Source organism: Chrysochloris asiatica, unplaced genomic scaffold, assembly GCF_000296735.1.
Source record: "Chrysochloris asiatica unplaced genomic scaffold, ChrAsi1.0 scaffold00118, whole genome shotgun sequence".
NCBI classification, from domain to species: Eukaryota; Metazoa; Chordata; class Mammalia; order Afrosoricida; family Chrysochloridae; genus Chrysochloris; species Chrysochloris asiatica.
In genome coordinates, this window is record NW_006408636.1 from 2,399,480 (window position 1) to 2,416,765 (window position 17,286).

The window sequence follows — 17,286 nt, forward strand, 5'->3', positions numbered from 1 at the left end:
GGGCAGAGGCGTTCAGCCACCTCCTGATAGCCGGAAAGGGGTGGGTGTAGACCATGGGGTTAAGAGGGTAAAAAGGGGTTCGCAGACCTACGCACCGATCTGAGAATCGGAGAGCGTGTCTAGTGGGACCCGTGGTTCTGAATAAGCGAGGCGACGCGTGGCGAGATTTCTCCCTCTCCACCCCAAAGGGCAAGTGACAGCGGAAGGGCAGCTGTTACGAGGCGCCTTTCGATGACGTGATTGTTGCGCGATGACGCGCTCACCGTCCGCTGCCTCCACGTTTCAGGTTCCGCAAAGGCCTGTGGGAGCGACCCTGGAGAAGGAGGATTAAGATGGCGGAAGCAACCGAGTCTGCAGGAGATGGGGGGGCAGCATCACCCAGGCCCCTGGTGAGCTTGGGTTCTGTGACAAAAGGGACTGAGGGTGAGGCAGAGCGCCCCCTAAGGTTGTCGGGTGACGGGCTCGCTGCCTGAGTAGAGTCGGGATCCTTTCCTCCAGCAAGCCTTTCCAGTACGTGATGCCAGGACCAGCCCCAATGCTGCACCTGTTCTTTTATCTAGTTCCCTCCTACTGTCCTCTTACGTACCACGTTTTCTTGGGAAAGTTTTATTCTTTTTCTTTTCCTATACTTTCAGGGCTTGGCTTCGATCCCTACATTCTGTTAAAGACTGAATTTTAGTGATTTCTAAAATATCTATTCTTCCACTGCCTCTTCATTTTATGAAGACCTATTCCTTTGCCTTTGTTGGAGTAGAACTAACGAGAGATTGTTCTAGAACTAACGAGAGATTGCTTTCCGGGGATGTTAACGTTTTGCTGCTTGTAATTTGATTCTTGACTTGTTCCTTGACCCCAGTAAACTTAGATATAATCTTTGCGTTTTCTGTCGCATTTCCGTTCTTTGCTCTGCAAGATACCCTTTGCTTCTATCTCAAAGCATGCACCAATGTAAAGATTACAGGCGTTGGTGTTAGATCTGCGCAAGTATCAGTCACTATGCCGCTTGTGTGAATTTGGGCAAGTCATTTAATGGAGGGTGTTTATTCACCTGTAAAATGGAAGTATGAATAAATACCTATTTCAGAGATGCTTTCGGAAGATCAAATTACTTAATGTAAAGTGTCTAATACGTAGTACAATCAGAGATACGTCATGATGTGCCATGAACAAGGGAGTGTGATCAACTCAGCATGATGCCCCGGCAACTCTCCTCCCCAAAAGTGTTTATATAGTTGTTGTTATGTGCCATTAGGTTGGTACCTACCCATAGCGACCTTATGCACAGCAGAACGAAACACTGCCTGATCCTGGGCTGTTGTTAAGTAACATGGGGGTCAGTTCCAACTCATAGTGACCCTGCACAGGATTTTGAGGCTGTAAATCTTTACAGGAGCTGAAAGCCTCATCTTTCTCCTGCTGTTTGCTGGTAGTTTCGAACTGCCGACATTGAGGTTAGCAGCCCGATTCGTAACCACTACGCTGCTAGAGCCGTGTTTGTATAGTAGTTTCTTAATGAAGATATTTCCCTTTCCATTTGTTTTAAATTGGCTACTCAACATTGTAGAGAACCAAACTGAGAGGCAGGTGAATTTGATTGTAGTCCTAGTTCTGCTGCTTACTAGCTCTCTTTGTTTATCTTTTCATTCATTCAACAGATATTTGTTGAGCATCCACTGTAGTCTAGGCACTCTTTTAGGGAGTGGCTCTGTAGAATAAGTACTTGACAACTAAGTGGAAGGCCAGTGGTTCAAAGCCACCAGCCTTTCTTTGGAAACCCTATATAGGATCACTATGAGTCAGAACTGACTCTACAACACAACAGCAACAACAGAAGCCCCTTCTTAAACCAAATTATCCATTTGTAAACTGCTGATTTCTTTGGGAACATTGTACCCATAAACTTTTTGTGAATGTTTTAACCATTCTTCCACCCATGCTTCATCATAAATTTGATGATTGTTCTTCAATTTTAACAATTCATGTTGCTCTGATAGGGGCTCTTTTCAAATGGTTGCCTTATCTTTCTTAATGCCTCAAACTAGATCTTGTTCAGACATGTTATACAAGTTGTTGTTGTTAAGTGCTGTTGAGTCAGTTCAGTCTCATAGCAACCCTGTATAGGGTTTGCAGGAGCGGTTGGTGAGTTTGAACCGCTGACCTTATGTTTCAAGCTGAGTTTGCAGTCCAGTTTATTATTTATTTTGGTGCAAACTATTTTGAAATTCTTGCATATTTTATTTCTCAATACATGTTTTTCCATTATTTTTTGAAAAGATCCCTCATATTTGAGAGGGTTTCAAAGGATAGGTAATATTTGAACATGATTGCCATCAATCTTTGAGTACCTGCTATTTGCCAGGGATTGTGCTACATATCCTATGCAAATTACCTAAACTTCACAGCAATCTTTTTAGTTAGGTGGTTTTGAAATTAGGTTTTTTTTTTTTTTTTTACTGTGAACTGAGTGATAGTTTACATGGGAGAACATCAGCTTTTACACCATCGTTTCATTGCAATGATTATACTCTCCTCTGTGCATCATTATTCAACAGTATTTCCTTCCATTCCCTCTGTTTTTTGTTTGTTTGTTTGTTTTGGGGGGAGGATGTACACAAAAACACTCAGGAATATATAATAAACAACCAAAGGGCACATTCTGCAAGCCTGCCTCCTGGCCGCCAGCACCGGATCCCTCCCTTTCCATGAGTCCAGAGTCCCCAGCTGCTCCTTCTCTCCAAGTCCTCATCTTTGCCGCCATCTCTGGTGTCGCTGCTTCTCTGGATAGGGTCTGGATAATTTTCGTTGATTCATTTTCAGAAGTAGATTACCAAGCCTTCCTGCCTAATCTGGTTTAGTCTGTAAGCTTCACTGAAACCTTTTCAGCATTATAGCAACATGTAGTTAGATGGGTGGTTGCTATATGTCCAAGGATTGAAACTGAGTCCTGCGTTGTTGTTGTTGTTGTTGTTGTTAAGGCAAGAAATCTACCATTGAACTGTCAGTGGCCCCACTGTGCCACTTCCTGTGCTTTATTGGGAAAATTTACAAAAACTACTCCTGCCTCAATTTTTCCATATGTAAAATAAAGATATAGCAATACTTATCTCATTGGGTTGTTAGATGGATTAAATGAATTAACACATGTAAAATAGTAGACTGCCTTGAACATAATAATCATGTAATAAGGGTTATTACTATTACTAACTACTAGGCTGGGGGATGTAATAGGCAACAAGGAGCCAGTAGAAGTTTTTGAGGAGGGAAGAGTTTACAACGTAAATCCTGGTGTAGCACTGTGGGTTAATGCACTGGACTGCAAAGTCGGTTTGAACCACAAGGTTCCAAGCTGCTCCTTGGAAACCCTATACAGGGTTGCTATGAGTCGGAACTGACTCGATGACACTTAACAACAATACAGGAAGAGGTATAGTGGGCAATGTCTAGAATCTCTGATGTTGTTCAAGGAAGACATGATAGGAAAATGGCCTAAAACTGGGGTGTGAGACGAGATAGGGCAGAATCCTTGAGGGTTTGTAGTGCTAGGGAGACTGTATCTTGGATATGCTATTTTCAAGCTTTAATGTGCATAGGAGTCACCTAAGAAATCTTGTTGAAATGTAGATTCTAATTTAGTAGGTTTGGACTGGGGCCTGAAATTCTGCATTTCTAACAAGCTCTCAGGTGTTGGTGATGGTACTGCTGCTGGTACTGCTGCTGTTGCTCCCGCTCATATTCCCATTCCCATATTTTGGAAACTAGGCTATAGATAATTGGGACTATAGTGATGCCCTGAATAGAAATAGATAACATATGAGGAGGTTTGGTGGGATGAGTAATCTAAAAGTTGATTAATTCCATTTTGGACATTCTTAATTTGAGATGCTAGCAAGTCACCCAATAGGCATGACCTTTTATACCTAGATGTCACAAGAGGCCAGGATTAGAGTTGTTGATTTAGGAGCATCTACAGAGAGAGATCCAAGGATTCTTATTGGATCAACTATCAACACTCATAGAAGCAGCATTCAAGAAATCAAACGACGTATTGCATTAGGCAAATCTGTTTCACAAGACCTTTTTAAAGCGTTGAAGAGCAAAGATGTCAGCTTGAGGACTAAGGTGCACCTGACCCAAGCCATGGTATTTTCAATAACCTCATATGCATGTGAAACCAGGACAGTGAATAAGGAAGACCATAGAAATGATGCTTTTGAGTTATGGTGTTGGAGGAGAATATTGAAAGTGCCATGGGCTGCGAAAAGAACCAATACATCTGTTTTGGAAGAAGTACAGCCAGAGTGCTCCCTGGAGGCCAAGATGGCCAAACTTTGTCTCTCATACATTGGACATATTGTCAGGATGGACCAGTCGCTGGAAAAGGATATCATGTTTGGTAAGGTGGAGGATCAGAGAAAAAGAGGAAGACTCCCAATGAGATGGATTAGCCAAGTGGCAGCATTGATGGACTCAAGCTTGGCAACAGTAGTGAGGTTGGCCCAGGACTGGGCAGTGTCGCTATGGGTCGGTGCTGACTCGATGGCACCTAACAACAAACAAACACTAACAACAGATGGGACTCCTGGTGTGGCGCTGTAGGATCAGCATTGGACTTCAAACCACAAAATCAGTGGTTCAAACCCACCAGCTGCTCCTTGGAAATCCTATGCAGGGTCGCTATGAGTCGTAACTGACTTGATGGCACTTAACAACAACAACAACAACAGAGAGAAAGAGAGGAGTTGACAAGACAGACTCTTAGGTAATGCCTATTTATTTTATGCAGGAGAAAGCTGTAACAGTGGCTACAGCCTGGTAAAGGGCTGGCTGGAGACCATGCCACTAGCCTCTCCTCCACTTTTTTCTCCAAGCTAGGCCTTTTAGACTAAGCTGATTTCCTGTTTGGTGTCCCTTGCTGCCCACCTTCATGCTCCTCACCCCCTCCAATTTGTTGACTCCTTTCTTCTTTCAGGATTTTGAGCCAACAGTATTGTCCATTTGCCTCCCAACCATGTTCCTAGGGCTGCAGTTTCTATAGTTACTTATATTTTTTGGCCCTGCCTCTACTATCTCCCCTCATAGTCCCAAGTCAGGCAGCAAAATGTGCATGTGTATTTCTGTGTACACATGTTCATATATGTGCATGGACCTGCTTGCACATGGGGAAGAGGAGGAGCATGGGTTAAAAGTCACCTGCCTTCCCCACTAAGGGCTAGTTGTAGAATAGAGTCCACTAGCTGAGGACCTAGGAGTCCTATCTGTCATATGTGGGGTTGGAGGGCTGTAGATTCTGGCTCAGCTTTTTGTACACTGTTGGTAATTCTCTTGAGAGGAGATATCTAGGAAGGTCTGGAATGGGTAATACAGTGGAGATCACATGGTAGTTTAGTAACAGAACTGTAAATGACTACCTGGATCTCTTGACCTTGAGTGAACGTTTATCTAGCCACTACTGTGTTCTTTATTCTAAGTACTTTACATATATGAGGGAGATTCATAAAGTTTGTGAAAAATTTCATTATCGTTCATTTCCATTTTTCCACGAAATTCTTGAAGTCCCTCATATTAATACATTTCTTCCTCACAGTAACCCTGTGACAAAGGTAACTTTATCTCAATTTCATTAATGAGGAAACTAAAGCACACAGATTAAATAATTTGCCCTGTGTCAAACCAGTAGTAAATGATGTAGCTGGGATTTGAACCCAGGATGTTTGACTCTAGAATTCTACAATTGATAGTTTGCGGGTGTTACCGTTTTAAAAAAAATTCTCATGATTTCAATGTGAGGGCAGATTCAATTCTTGTTTGGCTTCAAAGCCCATTCTTTATACTGCACTGCTCTGCCTCCCAAGCCGTAGTATATGGCAAGGAAACTCAAAACAACCCGAGAACTTAAAAGTGTGCAGTATCATAGTAGTGAAGAAAGACAAAGTCTTCAAGGAGAGTGAATTACACACTTAAAACTACATAGTATTCATGTTGTTGTCGTTTTTAAGTGCCATCAAGTTGGTTCTGACAGTAAAGTTAGGAGGACACAAATGCCACATTACCAGACACTCAAAACCCACTGCCATCAAGTCGATTCCAACTGATAGCAACTCTATATAGGGTTTCCGAGGCCGTAAATCTGTATGTGATCAGGAAGTCTCATCTTTCTTCCATGAGCTACTGGTGGGTTTGAACCACCAAACTTGTGGTTAGCAGTCCAGTGTTTATCCTATTAGGAAGGATTAAGTGAGTGGGAGAAGAGAAGTTTGATCAGGAAAGAGGTGAAGAAGGATAGTAGTTCAAGGAAGTGGCAGACATAGGGGCCTTCAGAAAGTGCATGGAAAATGAAAAGATACTGGAATTTTTCCACCAACTTTTTTTTTTTTAATGTTTTATTGTGAATTATGTGATAGTTTACATGCGAGAACATAAGATTTACATTCATCCCATCGTATATCATTTCCTTGCCATGGTTACAATCCCCTCCGTGCATCATCAACCTACAAATCTGCCCCCTGGTCATCAGCGCACAGCCCCTCTGCCTTTCTGGGTCTAAAGTCCCCAGCTGTTCCATCTCTCCACTTCATTATCTCTGCCTCTATCTTTGGCATCACTGCTTCTCTGGGTTGGGTTCCGCTCTCGCTGTTCTCCCTTGATGGCCCCAGGGACCTCCGCTCCTAAATTGCAAAGTTAATCACTCCTCTCCTTTTGCTACAAAACATCTACCTTTGCATTTCCAGCCCTCACAATCAGTCCTGATAACAATTATTCACTATTGTATCACAAGAGACCTATCCGCATCTCCTTTCATTAGCCCTGCCTAGACAGATTGGATACTACTTAGTGGAGATTCTACTTTGCTCCATGCCCTCTGGATCTAGGTTCCATCTTGAAAGCTTGTAAGCCAGTCACTTCTTGCCTCTGTAGCCCCTCCCATTCAGGGTAGCCAATGTCCAAGTTGCCCATCACTGTCTACTCTGTGTATGGAGGGGGTTGGAATGATCCTCGCTATGAATATTTCTTCCCTCTTTTGAGCTACTGCATCCATAGGTGTAGGTCAAGATCATCAAATTGTATCAGAGTACTCTTTTTTCCCTCTTCTTTCTTCTTCTAGTTGAGCTCTGATCATCCAGTCATTGAAGCCAGGTCAAGTGGGTATTATCTGCAAGTGTGGGTGTTCTTATGCATATGCCCTCTCTTTTTTATCAGCTGGACGCTTCACTCTCCACTCTAGTCCTATGTGGCTATGTCACTGACTCTGGGCCCAAGAGTCCCCAGGTCTTGCCACATTGCTGGCCAATCAAGTCTCCACCTGGGTTCACAGGAGTCTGTTGAATGTTGTAGGGCTTAGCTCCCAGCTTCATTGCTGTTTTTCCCTCACTTCTCCTTACTGGTGAGGAACGTGGTCACCAGTCAGAGTGTGTGTTCCCATTGAGTCTTAGTCTTAAAGGAGGTTTTCCCTGAGGGCACCTGACCACTTGCCTTGATGTCTCCTAGGTGAGCCACTTGATCATGTAGAAGTCAGTCGGTCTGCTTATATTCTTTTGTATTTTTCCTGTTGGTCTTTCTTTCAAGAAGTATCTTCTGTTCTAGCTGCTCCAGGCTGGTCTGCTTGTCCTTTCAAGTGGAAGTTTCCCACCTCAGAAGATTCTGGGTGTGGTTCAGGATTCCACCTATATTCTTATGTAATGCAGAGGCTCCACAGGAAGCCTCCTTCGCTGGGCACTTTGTAGCCCCATTTTAGGTATTCCAATCAGTTATAGGCAGAAGACGGACTTACAAGCCTTCTATGGTGATATTTCTGGCTATTCCTTGTTCCTCCCCATCTAGTGTCTATTTTATAATGGTATGCAAGGGAAACCAAGATTTAAAAGACAGCCACGTATCTTAACATTATTTCCCCCCTGTCTCCACTCAAACCGTGTCTCAATTCCTGTATCCCAGAGCCCTGTTGTTTCAAGGTTGTGCATACATCATTATTTACCTCTGTCCCACTTCAGCTTCACATTAATCCTATTGTATTTCATTTCATTGCAATGAATACAATCCCCTTGATGCATCATCAAATAACCAAAGGCTACACCCCACAGGCCCACCCCTTGGCTGTCAGCAAATAGCTCTTCTTCATCCCTGAGTCCCGTGTACCCAGCCACTCTATCTGTCCACGTCGTAATCTCTGTCTCCATGTCTGGTGTCACTGCCTCTCTGGGTAGGGTCACACTCTCTGCTCTTCTCACTTGATGGTCCCAGGGACCTCTGTTCCTGGGCTGCAAAATCAATCACTCCCCTCATTTTGTCAAAAAGAAATCTACCTCTACATTTCTGACCCTCGCAGTCAGTCCTGATGGCAGTTATTCGCTATTGTGCCACAAGAGTCTTATCCCCATTTCCTTTTGCCAGCCCGGTCCCAACAGATTGGAAATCATTCATTGGAGGTTCTGCCTACCCCAGCCCTGTCTAGAACTAGGCTCCCTCTTGAAAGCTTGTAAGCCAGTCACTTCTTGCCTTTATAGGGCCCCCACCATTTTAGGTCTGGGCAATTTCTAACCCCCTTTAATATATTGCAATCAGTTATAGGTTGAAGACGGACTTACATGTTTTCTATTGTGATGTTTCTGGCTATTCTCACCACCCCCACTCAAGTGTCTATTTCACAGTGGTAAGCAAGGGAAATAAAAAGACAGCCAAACATACTAACATTATTCCCCTTTTACCCTTTCAAACCATGCCTCAATCCCTGTATCACGAAGCCCTGTTATACCAGGGTTGTACTTATGTCATCATTTATCTCTGTCCCACTTAGCCCATGCGAACCTGCCTAACTGTCCTCCCACACCCCTTGTTCTTCTATTCCCCTTCCCCATCTTGTGTATTACCAGCCCCCACCCCCAGCACCCAAGCTTTCCTGTCTATTCCCTACCCTGTGCTCCATCTTCCCCTCCCTCCCTCCCTTCCTCTCATCCCATACATCCTGGTGATCAGCAATTATATATATAGTTCTGGGTTTTTTTTCCCCCTTTTGGGTGAGTTCTTTTTTCTTAGTCTGTTACAATAATGGTCTTATATAGTATTTCTCCTTTTGTCACTGACTAATTTCACTCAGCATAATGTCCTCAAAGTTCATCCATGTTATGTGGTGGCTTGCAGTTTCCTAGTTGTTCTTTAAGGTAGCATAGTATTCCATTGTGTGTATGTACCGCAGTTTGTTTATCCATTCTTCAATTGATGGGCATTTTAGCTGTCTCCATCTTTTTGCTGTTTTAAATAGTGCTGCTATGAACATTGGTGTGCATATATCAACTCATGTTAAGGTTTGTATTTGTTATGGGTAAATACCAAGTAGAGGAATTGCTGGATCATAAGGTATTCCTATTTCCAACCTTCTGAGGAAGCACCATATTGCTTTCCAGAGTAGTTGGACCATTTTGCAATCCCATCAACAATGCAGGAGGGTCCCAGTCTCTCCGCATCCTCGCCAGCATTTATTGTCCTCTACTTTTTTGATCTTTGCTGTTATTGCTGGTGTGAGATGATATCTCCTTGTTGTTGTGATTTGCATCTCTTTAATGGCTAGTGATCGTGAACGTTTCTTCATATGTTTGTTGGCTGTCCAGATCTCCTCCTTTGTGAAGTGTCTGTTCATGTCCTGTGCCCATTTTTTAATTAGGTTATTTGTCTTTTGCTTGTAGAGGTGTTGTAGTTTGTATATATTTTAGAAATTAATTCCTTATCTGAAGTGTCGTTGCAAAAGATTTTTCCCATTCTGTGGGTTCCCTTTTTACTCTTTTGGTGAAGTCTTTTGATGCATATAGATTTTAATTTTTAGTATGTCCCACTCATCTATGTTGTCTACTTTTGTTTGTTTACTTTTCAAAGTGTTTGGTGGTCTGTATATACCCTGAATTAGCGCCCTCACAGTTGTCCCTATTTTTTCATTGATGACCTTCATAATTTTGGGATTCACATTTAGATCTTTTTTAATCCATACTGAATTCGTTTTTGTATAGGGAGTTAGGTAAACGTCTTGTTTCAGTCTTTTGCATATCGCTTTCCAGTTCTGCCAGCACCATCTGTTAAAGAGACTATCTCCTCCCCATGCAATATACTTAGGCGCATTGTCAAAAATCAGTTGGCTGTATGTGGATGGGTTAATTTCTGGATTCTCGATTCTGTTCCACTCATCAATGTATCTTCCATTGTACCAGTACCAGGCTGTTTTGACCACTGTAGCCATGTGCAGCAGAGACAGCCTGGTAGGAAAGGCTCCGTGGGGAGGGATTGAAAACCCAGAGAAGCTCCACTCATGGAGTACCACCAGAGCTCTGAATCTAGCATAAGATACAGAGCATCAGTTTCTCACACATGCAAGTGAAAAAAAATCACGATATAAATGAAAATACTGTGAGTTAAGGAGCTCTGGTTGCATAGTAGTTACGAATTGGGCTGCAAACTGCAAGGTCAGCAGTTCTAAACTACCAGCTGTTCTGCAGGAGAAAGATAAGGCTTTCTGCTCCTGTAAAGATTTACAGCCTCAGAAACCCTGTACAGGGTCGCTATGAGTTGGAACTGACTCCACAGCACATCACCACCACCACCACTGTGAGTTAGGAAGTGCTTGAGATGGGACTTCCTCTGTGGCCACCCCACCCAGGTGGAGTTCAGAGGGCGGGGCTACAGCCAGAACTGCACAAGGAATCTGCACTATAAGCAGTGCAGTGACATTTGCAAAAGGATGTGCACCTTTTTTTCCTCCTCTTCCATGTCTCGCCTTATTTGCTCAGCCCAGGTGACTTCAGGATGGTGGGTACGCCCCCCCCCCCCCAAAAAAAAAAAAAAAAAGTCCAACGCTGAGGCCATAGTTTTCCCATGGCACAGAGAGAAAGAGCTTGGCGACTGTTTAAGATGTCAGCCTATGGGTCCCAGCCCTAAAGTTAAGTTGTGTGGGACCCTTTACTTGGGCATATACAGCAAGAAAAACCTGGTCTGGCCTGACAGATAAACCATATGAACAATCTGTAAAACCCCAACATAAAAGGATGCAACTATCTCAAGAATTACAGTGTGCACACACAGATTTAGAACTAGTAGACAGTCTTTGTCCCATCAACTTCTCAATATCTATGTGTGCACCTCTACAGTATTGACTACAGGAGGGGACTGAGCGAGCAGACACCCCCACCCATAGCTGGAAGCTTTTATGGTACACACACTCTGTCTGTGTAGCAAGGCGACTGGACAGTCGGCCACAGTTATATTTTGTTTCAAAGTGGTGGTTTTAGCCTCTTGCTTTTATATTGCTGCTACTCTTGGTCCTTTTGATCACAATTTTTTTCCTGGAGGTGGGAGCTTTTTCTCCCTACATTAACCAAGAAGAGTCAGCAATCATGGCCATATAGCCAAGCTACAAGCATACCTCATAGTATTCCACCATTGACACAAGAGCCAGTAACAGCTGCTAAGCATTACATGCAAAATGGGATGCCTATGTCCTAATAATATCCACCAGGAGATACCCAGTAAGCTTAATAACACAACAACAAATATCCATTTAAACATTAAAAAACCCACATAAACCCTGGAAATGACAAACAAAAAACAAGAAAAGATCTCAAAACATGCCCCAAAACAGAAAAGAATAACTGAGACAAATGAGCTGGAGACAGACAAAGCTCCCCAGAAGAGGAAGAGCAGGTTTTGGATTTACCTGAGAAGGAATTCAGAAGAATGATACAGAAACAAATTCAAATGCTCTGAAAAGGGGTGGAGGAAAATAAGGAAAAAGTCAGGAAAGTACTACAGGAGCAATCAAACAAGATTGATACAGCATTGGAAACAATTCAAAACCTGTAAAAAGAGGTCCAGATGATTAATAATATAATATAAGAAATGGACAATACATAGAAGAAAGGAGCAGAATAGAAGAGATGGAAGCCAGAAATAGCGAGCTAGAAGACAAATCTCTCAATACTGCTAAGATAGAAGTTCAAGCAGAAAAAAATGATTAAAAAGTCTGTAGAGAGTCTAAGATTCATGCAGGATAACATGAAAAGGAACAACTTAAGAATTACTGGCATTCCAGAAGAGATAGAATCAGAGAAGTCCACAAGAGGAGATAGTTGAAGAGCTTCTGGAAGAAAACTTCTGTAACATCTTAGAAGGTGAGAAGATAAGCATTCAAGAAGCTGAACGTACCCCAGGAAGGATAGACCCCAAAAGAAAGTCACCAAGACATATAATAACCAAGCTCTCCAAAATCAAAGACAAGGAGAGAATCCTAAAATGACCAGGAAGACGAGAAGTGACACTTACAAAGGCAAGCAAGTCAGATTAAGTTCTGACTTCTAAGCAGAAACCATGCAGGCAAGAAAGCAATGGGGAGACAAATATAAACCCTAACAAAAAAAAACAAAACAAAAAACACAAAAACTGTCAAACAAGAATTGTCTATCCAGCAAGATTATCGTTCAGATATGATAGTGTAATCAAAACATTCCAGAATAAACAGTATCTAAGAGATTTTGTCAAAACCAATCCAGTACTTCAAAACATCCTAAAGGGAGTTCTTTAGACTGAAAACCAACAAGAACAGATGGCAACCAGAGATTGACAGGCATGGCAACACCACCTGGAACTCAGTATTCAGAGTATTCCGGAACACCTAATTGTGCTCATGAGGAACCTGGACCTGGACCAATAGGCAGTTGTTGAAATAACATGGGAACACTGAATGTTTTTAAATTAAGAAAGGTGTGCAATAGGGTTGTATTCTTTCACCATACTTACTCAACCTGTATGCTGAGCAAATAATCTGAGAAGCTGGGTTATATGAAGAAAAACATAGCATCAGGATTGGAGGAAGACTGATTAATAGCCTGCAATATGCAGATGATACAACCTTGCATGCTGAAACTGAAGAGGACTTAAAACATTCACTGATGAAGATCAGAGAGCACAGCCTTCGGTATGGATTGAATCTCAATGTAAAGAAAACAAAAATCCTCACCACTGGATCAATAAATGACATTCTTATTAATGGAGAAAAGATTGAAGTTGTCAAAGACTTCATTCTTCTTGGATCAACTATCAACACTCACGGAAGCAGCAGTCAAGAGATCAAACGACGTATTGTACTAGGCAAATGTGCTGCACAAGACTTTTTATTTTATTATTATTATTTTTAGCACAAAGAGCTTTTATTTCCTGCACCATGGTGAGAGTAAGTTGTTGACACGATACCCGCTGTAATATTCAGACTGGTGGACATCGTTCAAAGTATTCAAATACTTTATATTCAACAAGATTCAAGTATTCAAACAGATCACTATTCTATGTGATCACAACACGAACCCCCCAAATCAGTAGAGGAACACCATCAAGTAACGTTCAGGTTTTGCCAGTTGCCCCAGTAATGCTGTCTATGGTGAGAGGATCCAGCTCAAGACCACATCAGCATTGAGTTGTCCTGCCACTGAGTCTCCATCAGTCAGGGAGTGTTCCTCAGTCTTCCCTCGACTTTCCTAACTAGATACGTTGACCATTATTTTGGAGAAATACCCTCAACATGTGCTTGTCCTTATGATTAGATCTGATTACGTGTTTTGGGGCTGTTGTATTCTTCCCAGGAGACATAGTGGCACAGTGGTTAAGTGTTCAGCTAATAGCTGAAAGGTTGGGAGTTTGAACCCACCAATGATTCTCTGGGGAAAAAATGTGGGAGTCAGTTCTATAAAAATTGCAGCCTTGGGAACCCTATGGGGCAGTTCTACTCCGTTCTGTAGAATCACTAGGAGTCAGAATCCACTGAATGGTAGTGGGAAGCTGCTCCTCTCAGCTGGCCCATGGGCTGGTCTGCCTCACTTCCACGGTACTTAATAACAATAACAACAACAACAAGAGGTGTTGAAATGGTTGAATAGTGGTCATTTCTTTTTTTTTTTTTCTAAATAAATGTTTTATTGTGAATTATGTGATAGTCTACATGGGAGAACATTAGTTTTACATTCATTCTATCATCTATTGTTTCACTGGCATCCTCACCCAACCAAAGGGTGTACCCTGTAACCCTGTAACCCTGCACCTCCTTCCCCCCACACACACAGTCCTCAGCCCCTTTCCCTCTCCGGATCCCATGTCCCCAGCCACACCATCTCTTAACATCGTCTTCTCTGCCTCCATCTCAGGCCTCACTGCTTCTCTGGGTAGGATCCCACTCTCCGTTTTTCTCCATTGATAGTCCTAGGGTCCTCTGCTCCTAGACTGAAAAGTTAATCACTCCCCTCCTTGCTGCAAAATGTCCACCTTTAGATTTCCATCCCTCACAATCAGTCCTGATAGCAATTATTCACGATTGCATCACAAGAGACCCATCTGTATTTCGTTTCATCAGCTCTTCCTGGACAGGCTGGATACTATTCACTGGAGACTCTACCTTCCACCACGCCCTTTGGATCTAGGTTCCCTCTTGAAAGCTTGTGAGCCAGTCACTTCTTATCTTTGTATCCCTCCCCCCATTTTGGGTAGCCAATGTCCAAGTTGCCAATCCCTGTCTACCCTTTGTGTGGAGGGGGTGGGAATAGTTCTTGCAGCAGGAATTTGTTTTCTTTTTTGAGTTACTGCATTTATAGGTGTAGGTCATGTTTATCAATGGTGCTTTTTACCTCTTCTTTCTTCTTCGGGCTGAGCTCTGTTTATCCAGTCATTGAAGCCAGGTCAAGTGGGTATCATCTGCAAGTGTGGGTGTTCTTGCGTCTGTCTGACCTCTTTTTATCGGCTGGCTGCCCTGATCTCCATTCTAGTCCTCTGGCTGTGTCATTGACCCTGAGCCCATGAGTCCCCAGGTCTTGCCTCGATGCTGACTGACCAGGTCTCCACCTGGGTTCACAGTAGTTTGCTGAACGATGGAGGGCTTAGATTGCCACTTCATTAATGTTCTTCGGTCACTTCCCCTTCTGGGTGACGTGTGTGGTTGCCAATCAAAGCATATATTTCCCTTGCGTCTTAGTCTTGGAAGAGAATTTGCACTGAGAGGACCCGACCACTTGCCTTGATGCACAAGACCTTTTTAAAGTGTGGAAGAGCAAAGATGTCAGCTTGAGGACTAAGGTGCACCCGACCCAAGCCATGATATTTTCAATAACCTCATATGCATGTGAAACCAGGACAGTGAATAAGGAAGACCGTAGAAGAATTTTTTAAAATGTTTTATTGTGAATTATATGGTAGTTTACATTTGAGAACTTTATGTAGAAGAATTTTGATGCCTTTGAGTTATGGTGTTAGAGGAGAATATTAAAAGTGCCGTGGGCTGCCAAAAGAACCAATAGATCCATTTTGGAAGAAGTGCATCCAGAGTGCTCCTTGGAGGCCAAGATGGCCAAACTTCTCTCATAGTTTGGACATATTGTCAGGAGGGAGCAGTCGCTGGAGAAGGATAATCATGTTTGGTAAGGTGGAGGGTCAAAGAAAAAGAGGAAGACCCCCAATGAGATAGATTGGACAAGTGGCAGCATTGATGGACTCAAGTGTGGCAACAGAAGTGAGGTTGTCCCAGGATTGGGTATTGTTTCGTTCTGCTGCCCCTAAAGTCACTATGGGTTTGTACTGACTTGATGGCACCCAACAACAACCACATGATGAGTTGTACTCCAACAAATTTGAAAACTTAGAAGAGATGGATGCATTTTTAGAAAAACACGACCTACCAAAACTTACACAGAGTGAAGTAGAAAACTTGAACAGACCCATAACAAAAAAATAAATTCATTACATCATCAAAAAACTCACAACCAAAAGATGTCCAGGCGCAGATGGCTTCACTGGTGAGTTCTACCAAACATTCAGGGAAAAGTTGTCACCAATTCTACTGAAATTATTCCAAAATATAGAACTGGACGGAGAACTTCCTAACCCTTCTTATGAAGCAAGCATAACCCTCATACCAAAACCAGGTAAGGACATCACTAAGAAAGAAAACTATAAGCCAATATGCCTCATGAGCATTTATGCAGAAGTTCTCAACAAAATCCTAGCCAACAGAATTCAGAAGTACATCAAAAAAATAACACATCATGACCAAAGGGGTTTCATAAAAGGGATTCAAGGATGGTTCAACATTAGAAAAACAATCAGTGTAATCCACCACATAAATAATAAAAAGGAAAAGAACCACATGATCATATCGATTGATGCAGAGAAGGCATTTGACAAAATCCAACAACCATTCCTGATGAAAACACTCAACAAAGTAGGAATTGAAGGGAAATTCCTCAACATAATCAAGAGCATATATACAAAACCAACAGCCTACATAACTCTCAATGGAGAGAAACTGAAAGCCTTTCCTCTGTGAACTGGAACCATACAAGGATGCCCTTTGTCACCACTCCTTTTCAATATTGCTTTGGAAGTATTAGCCAGAGCTATACAGCACGAAAGGAAAATTAAAGGCATCAAAATTGGAAAAAAAGGAAGTAAAATTCTCTCTATTTGCAGTCGATATGACCCTATACATAGAACACTCTAAGACTCAGTAAAAAAGCTACTAGACATCGTTGGAAGATTGAGCAAAGTAGCAGGGTATAAGATAAACATACAAGAATCAGTTGGATTCCTCTATAGTAAAATGACAATGCTGAAAAAGATATTAGGAAAGAAATACCATTTACAATAGCCGCCTAAAGGATGAAATATTTAGGAATAAACATAATCAGAGAAATAAAGGACCTATACAAAGAGAATTACAAAACTACTACAAGAAACCAAAAGAGACTTAACAAAAGTGGAAGAACATAATATGTTCCTCAATAGAAAGAGTCAACATTGTGAAAATGTAAATACTACCCAAAGCAATTTACACATATAATGAAAGCCCAATCCAGATTCAACGACATTCTTCAAAAAGATGGAAAAGGCAGTTACAAACTTTATATGGAAAGGAAGAAGACGCAGGATAAACAAAGCCCTGCAAAAAAAGAACAACAAATTTGGAAGAGTCTCACTCCCTGATTTCAAAATCTACTACACAGTTCCAGTGGTCAAAACAGCCTGGTACTGGTACAATGAAAGATACATTCATTGATCAATGGAACAGAATTGAGAATCCAGAAATTAATCCGTCCACACACATCCAACTGATTTTTTTTTAATGTTTTATTGTGAATTATATGATAGTTTACATGGGAGAACTTTAGTTTTACATTCATTCCATCGTATATCATCTCATTGCCATGGTTCCAATCCCCTCCATGCATCATCAACCACCCAAAGGGTATATCCCAGGAACCCGCCCCCTACACTTCC

General features: G+C 42.1%; 1 protein-coding gene across 2 annotated transcripts in view; it reads left to right on the top strand.

Annotated features, from left to right (window-relative positions):
- Positions 1 to 311: 311 nt before the first annotated feature.
- LOC102819158 (protein YIPF6-like) overlaps positions 312 to 17,286 on the top strand; it is an 80,411-nt gene continuing 63,436 nt past the window's right edge. Inside the window, exon 1 of one of the 2 annotated variants that reach the window (XM_006868501.1) lies at positions 312 to 389. In XM_006868501.1, the coding sequence (XP_006868563.1) occupies positions 333 to 389 (57 nt within the window). In that variant the 5' untranslated portion in view covers positions 312 to 332. The remainder of the gene's footprint in view (positions 390 to 17,286) is intronic. The other variant, XM_006868502.1, reaches the window with a different exon arrangement.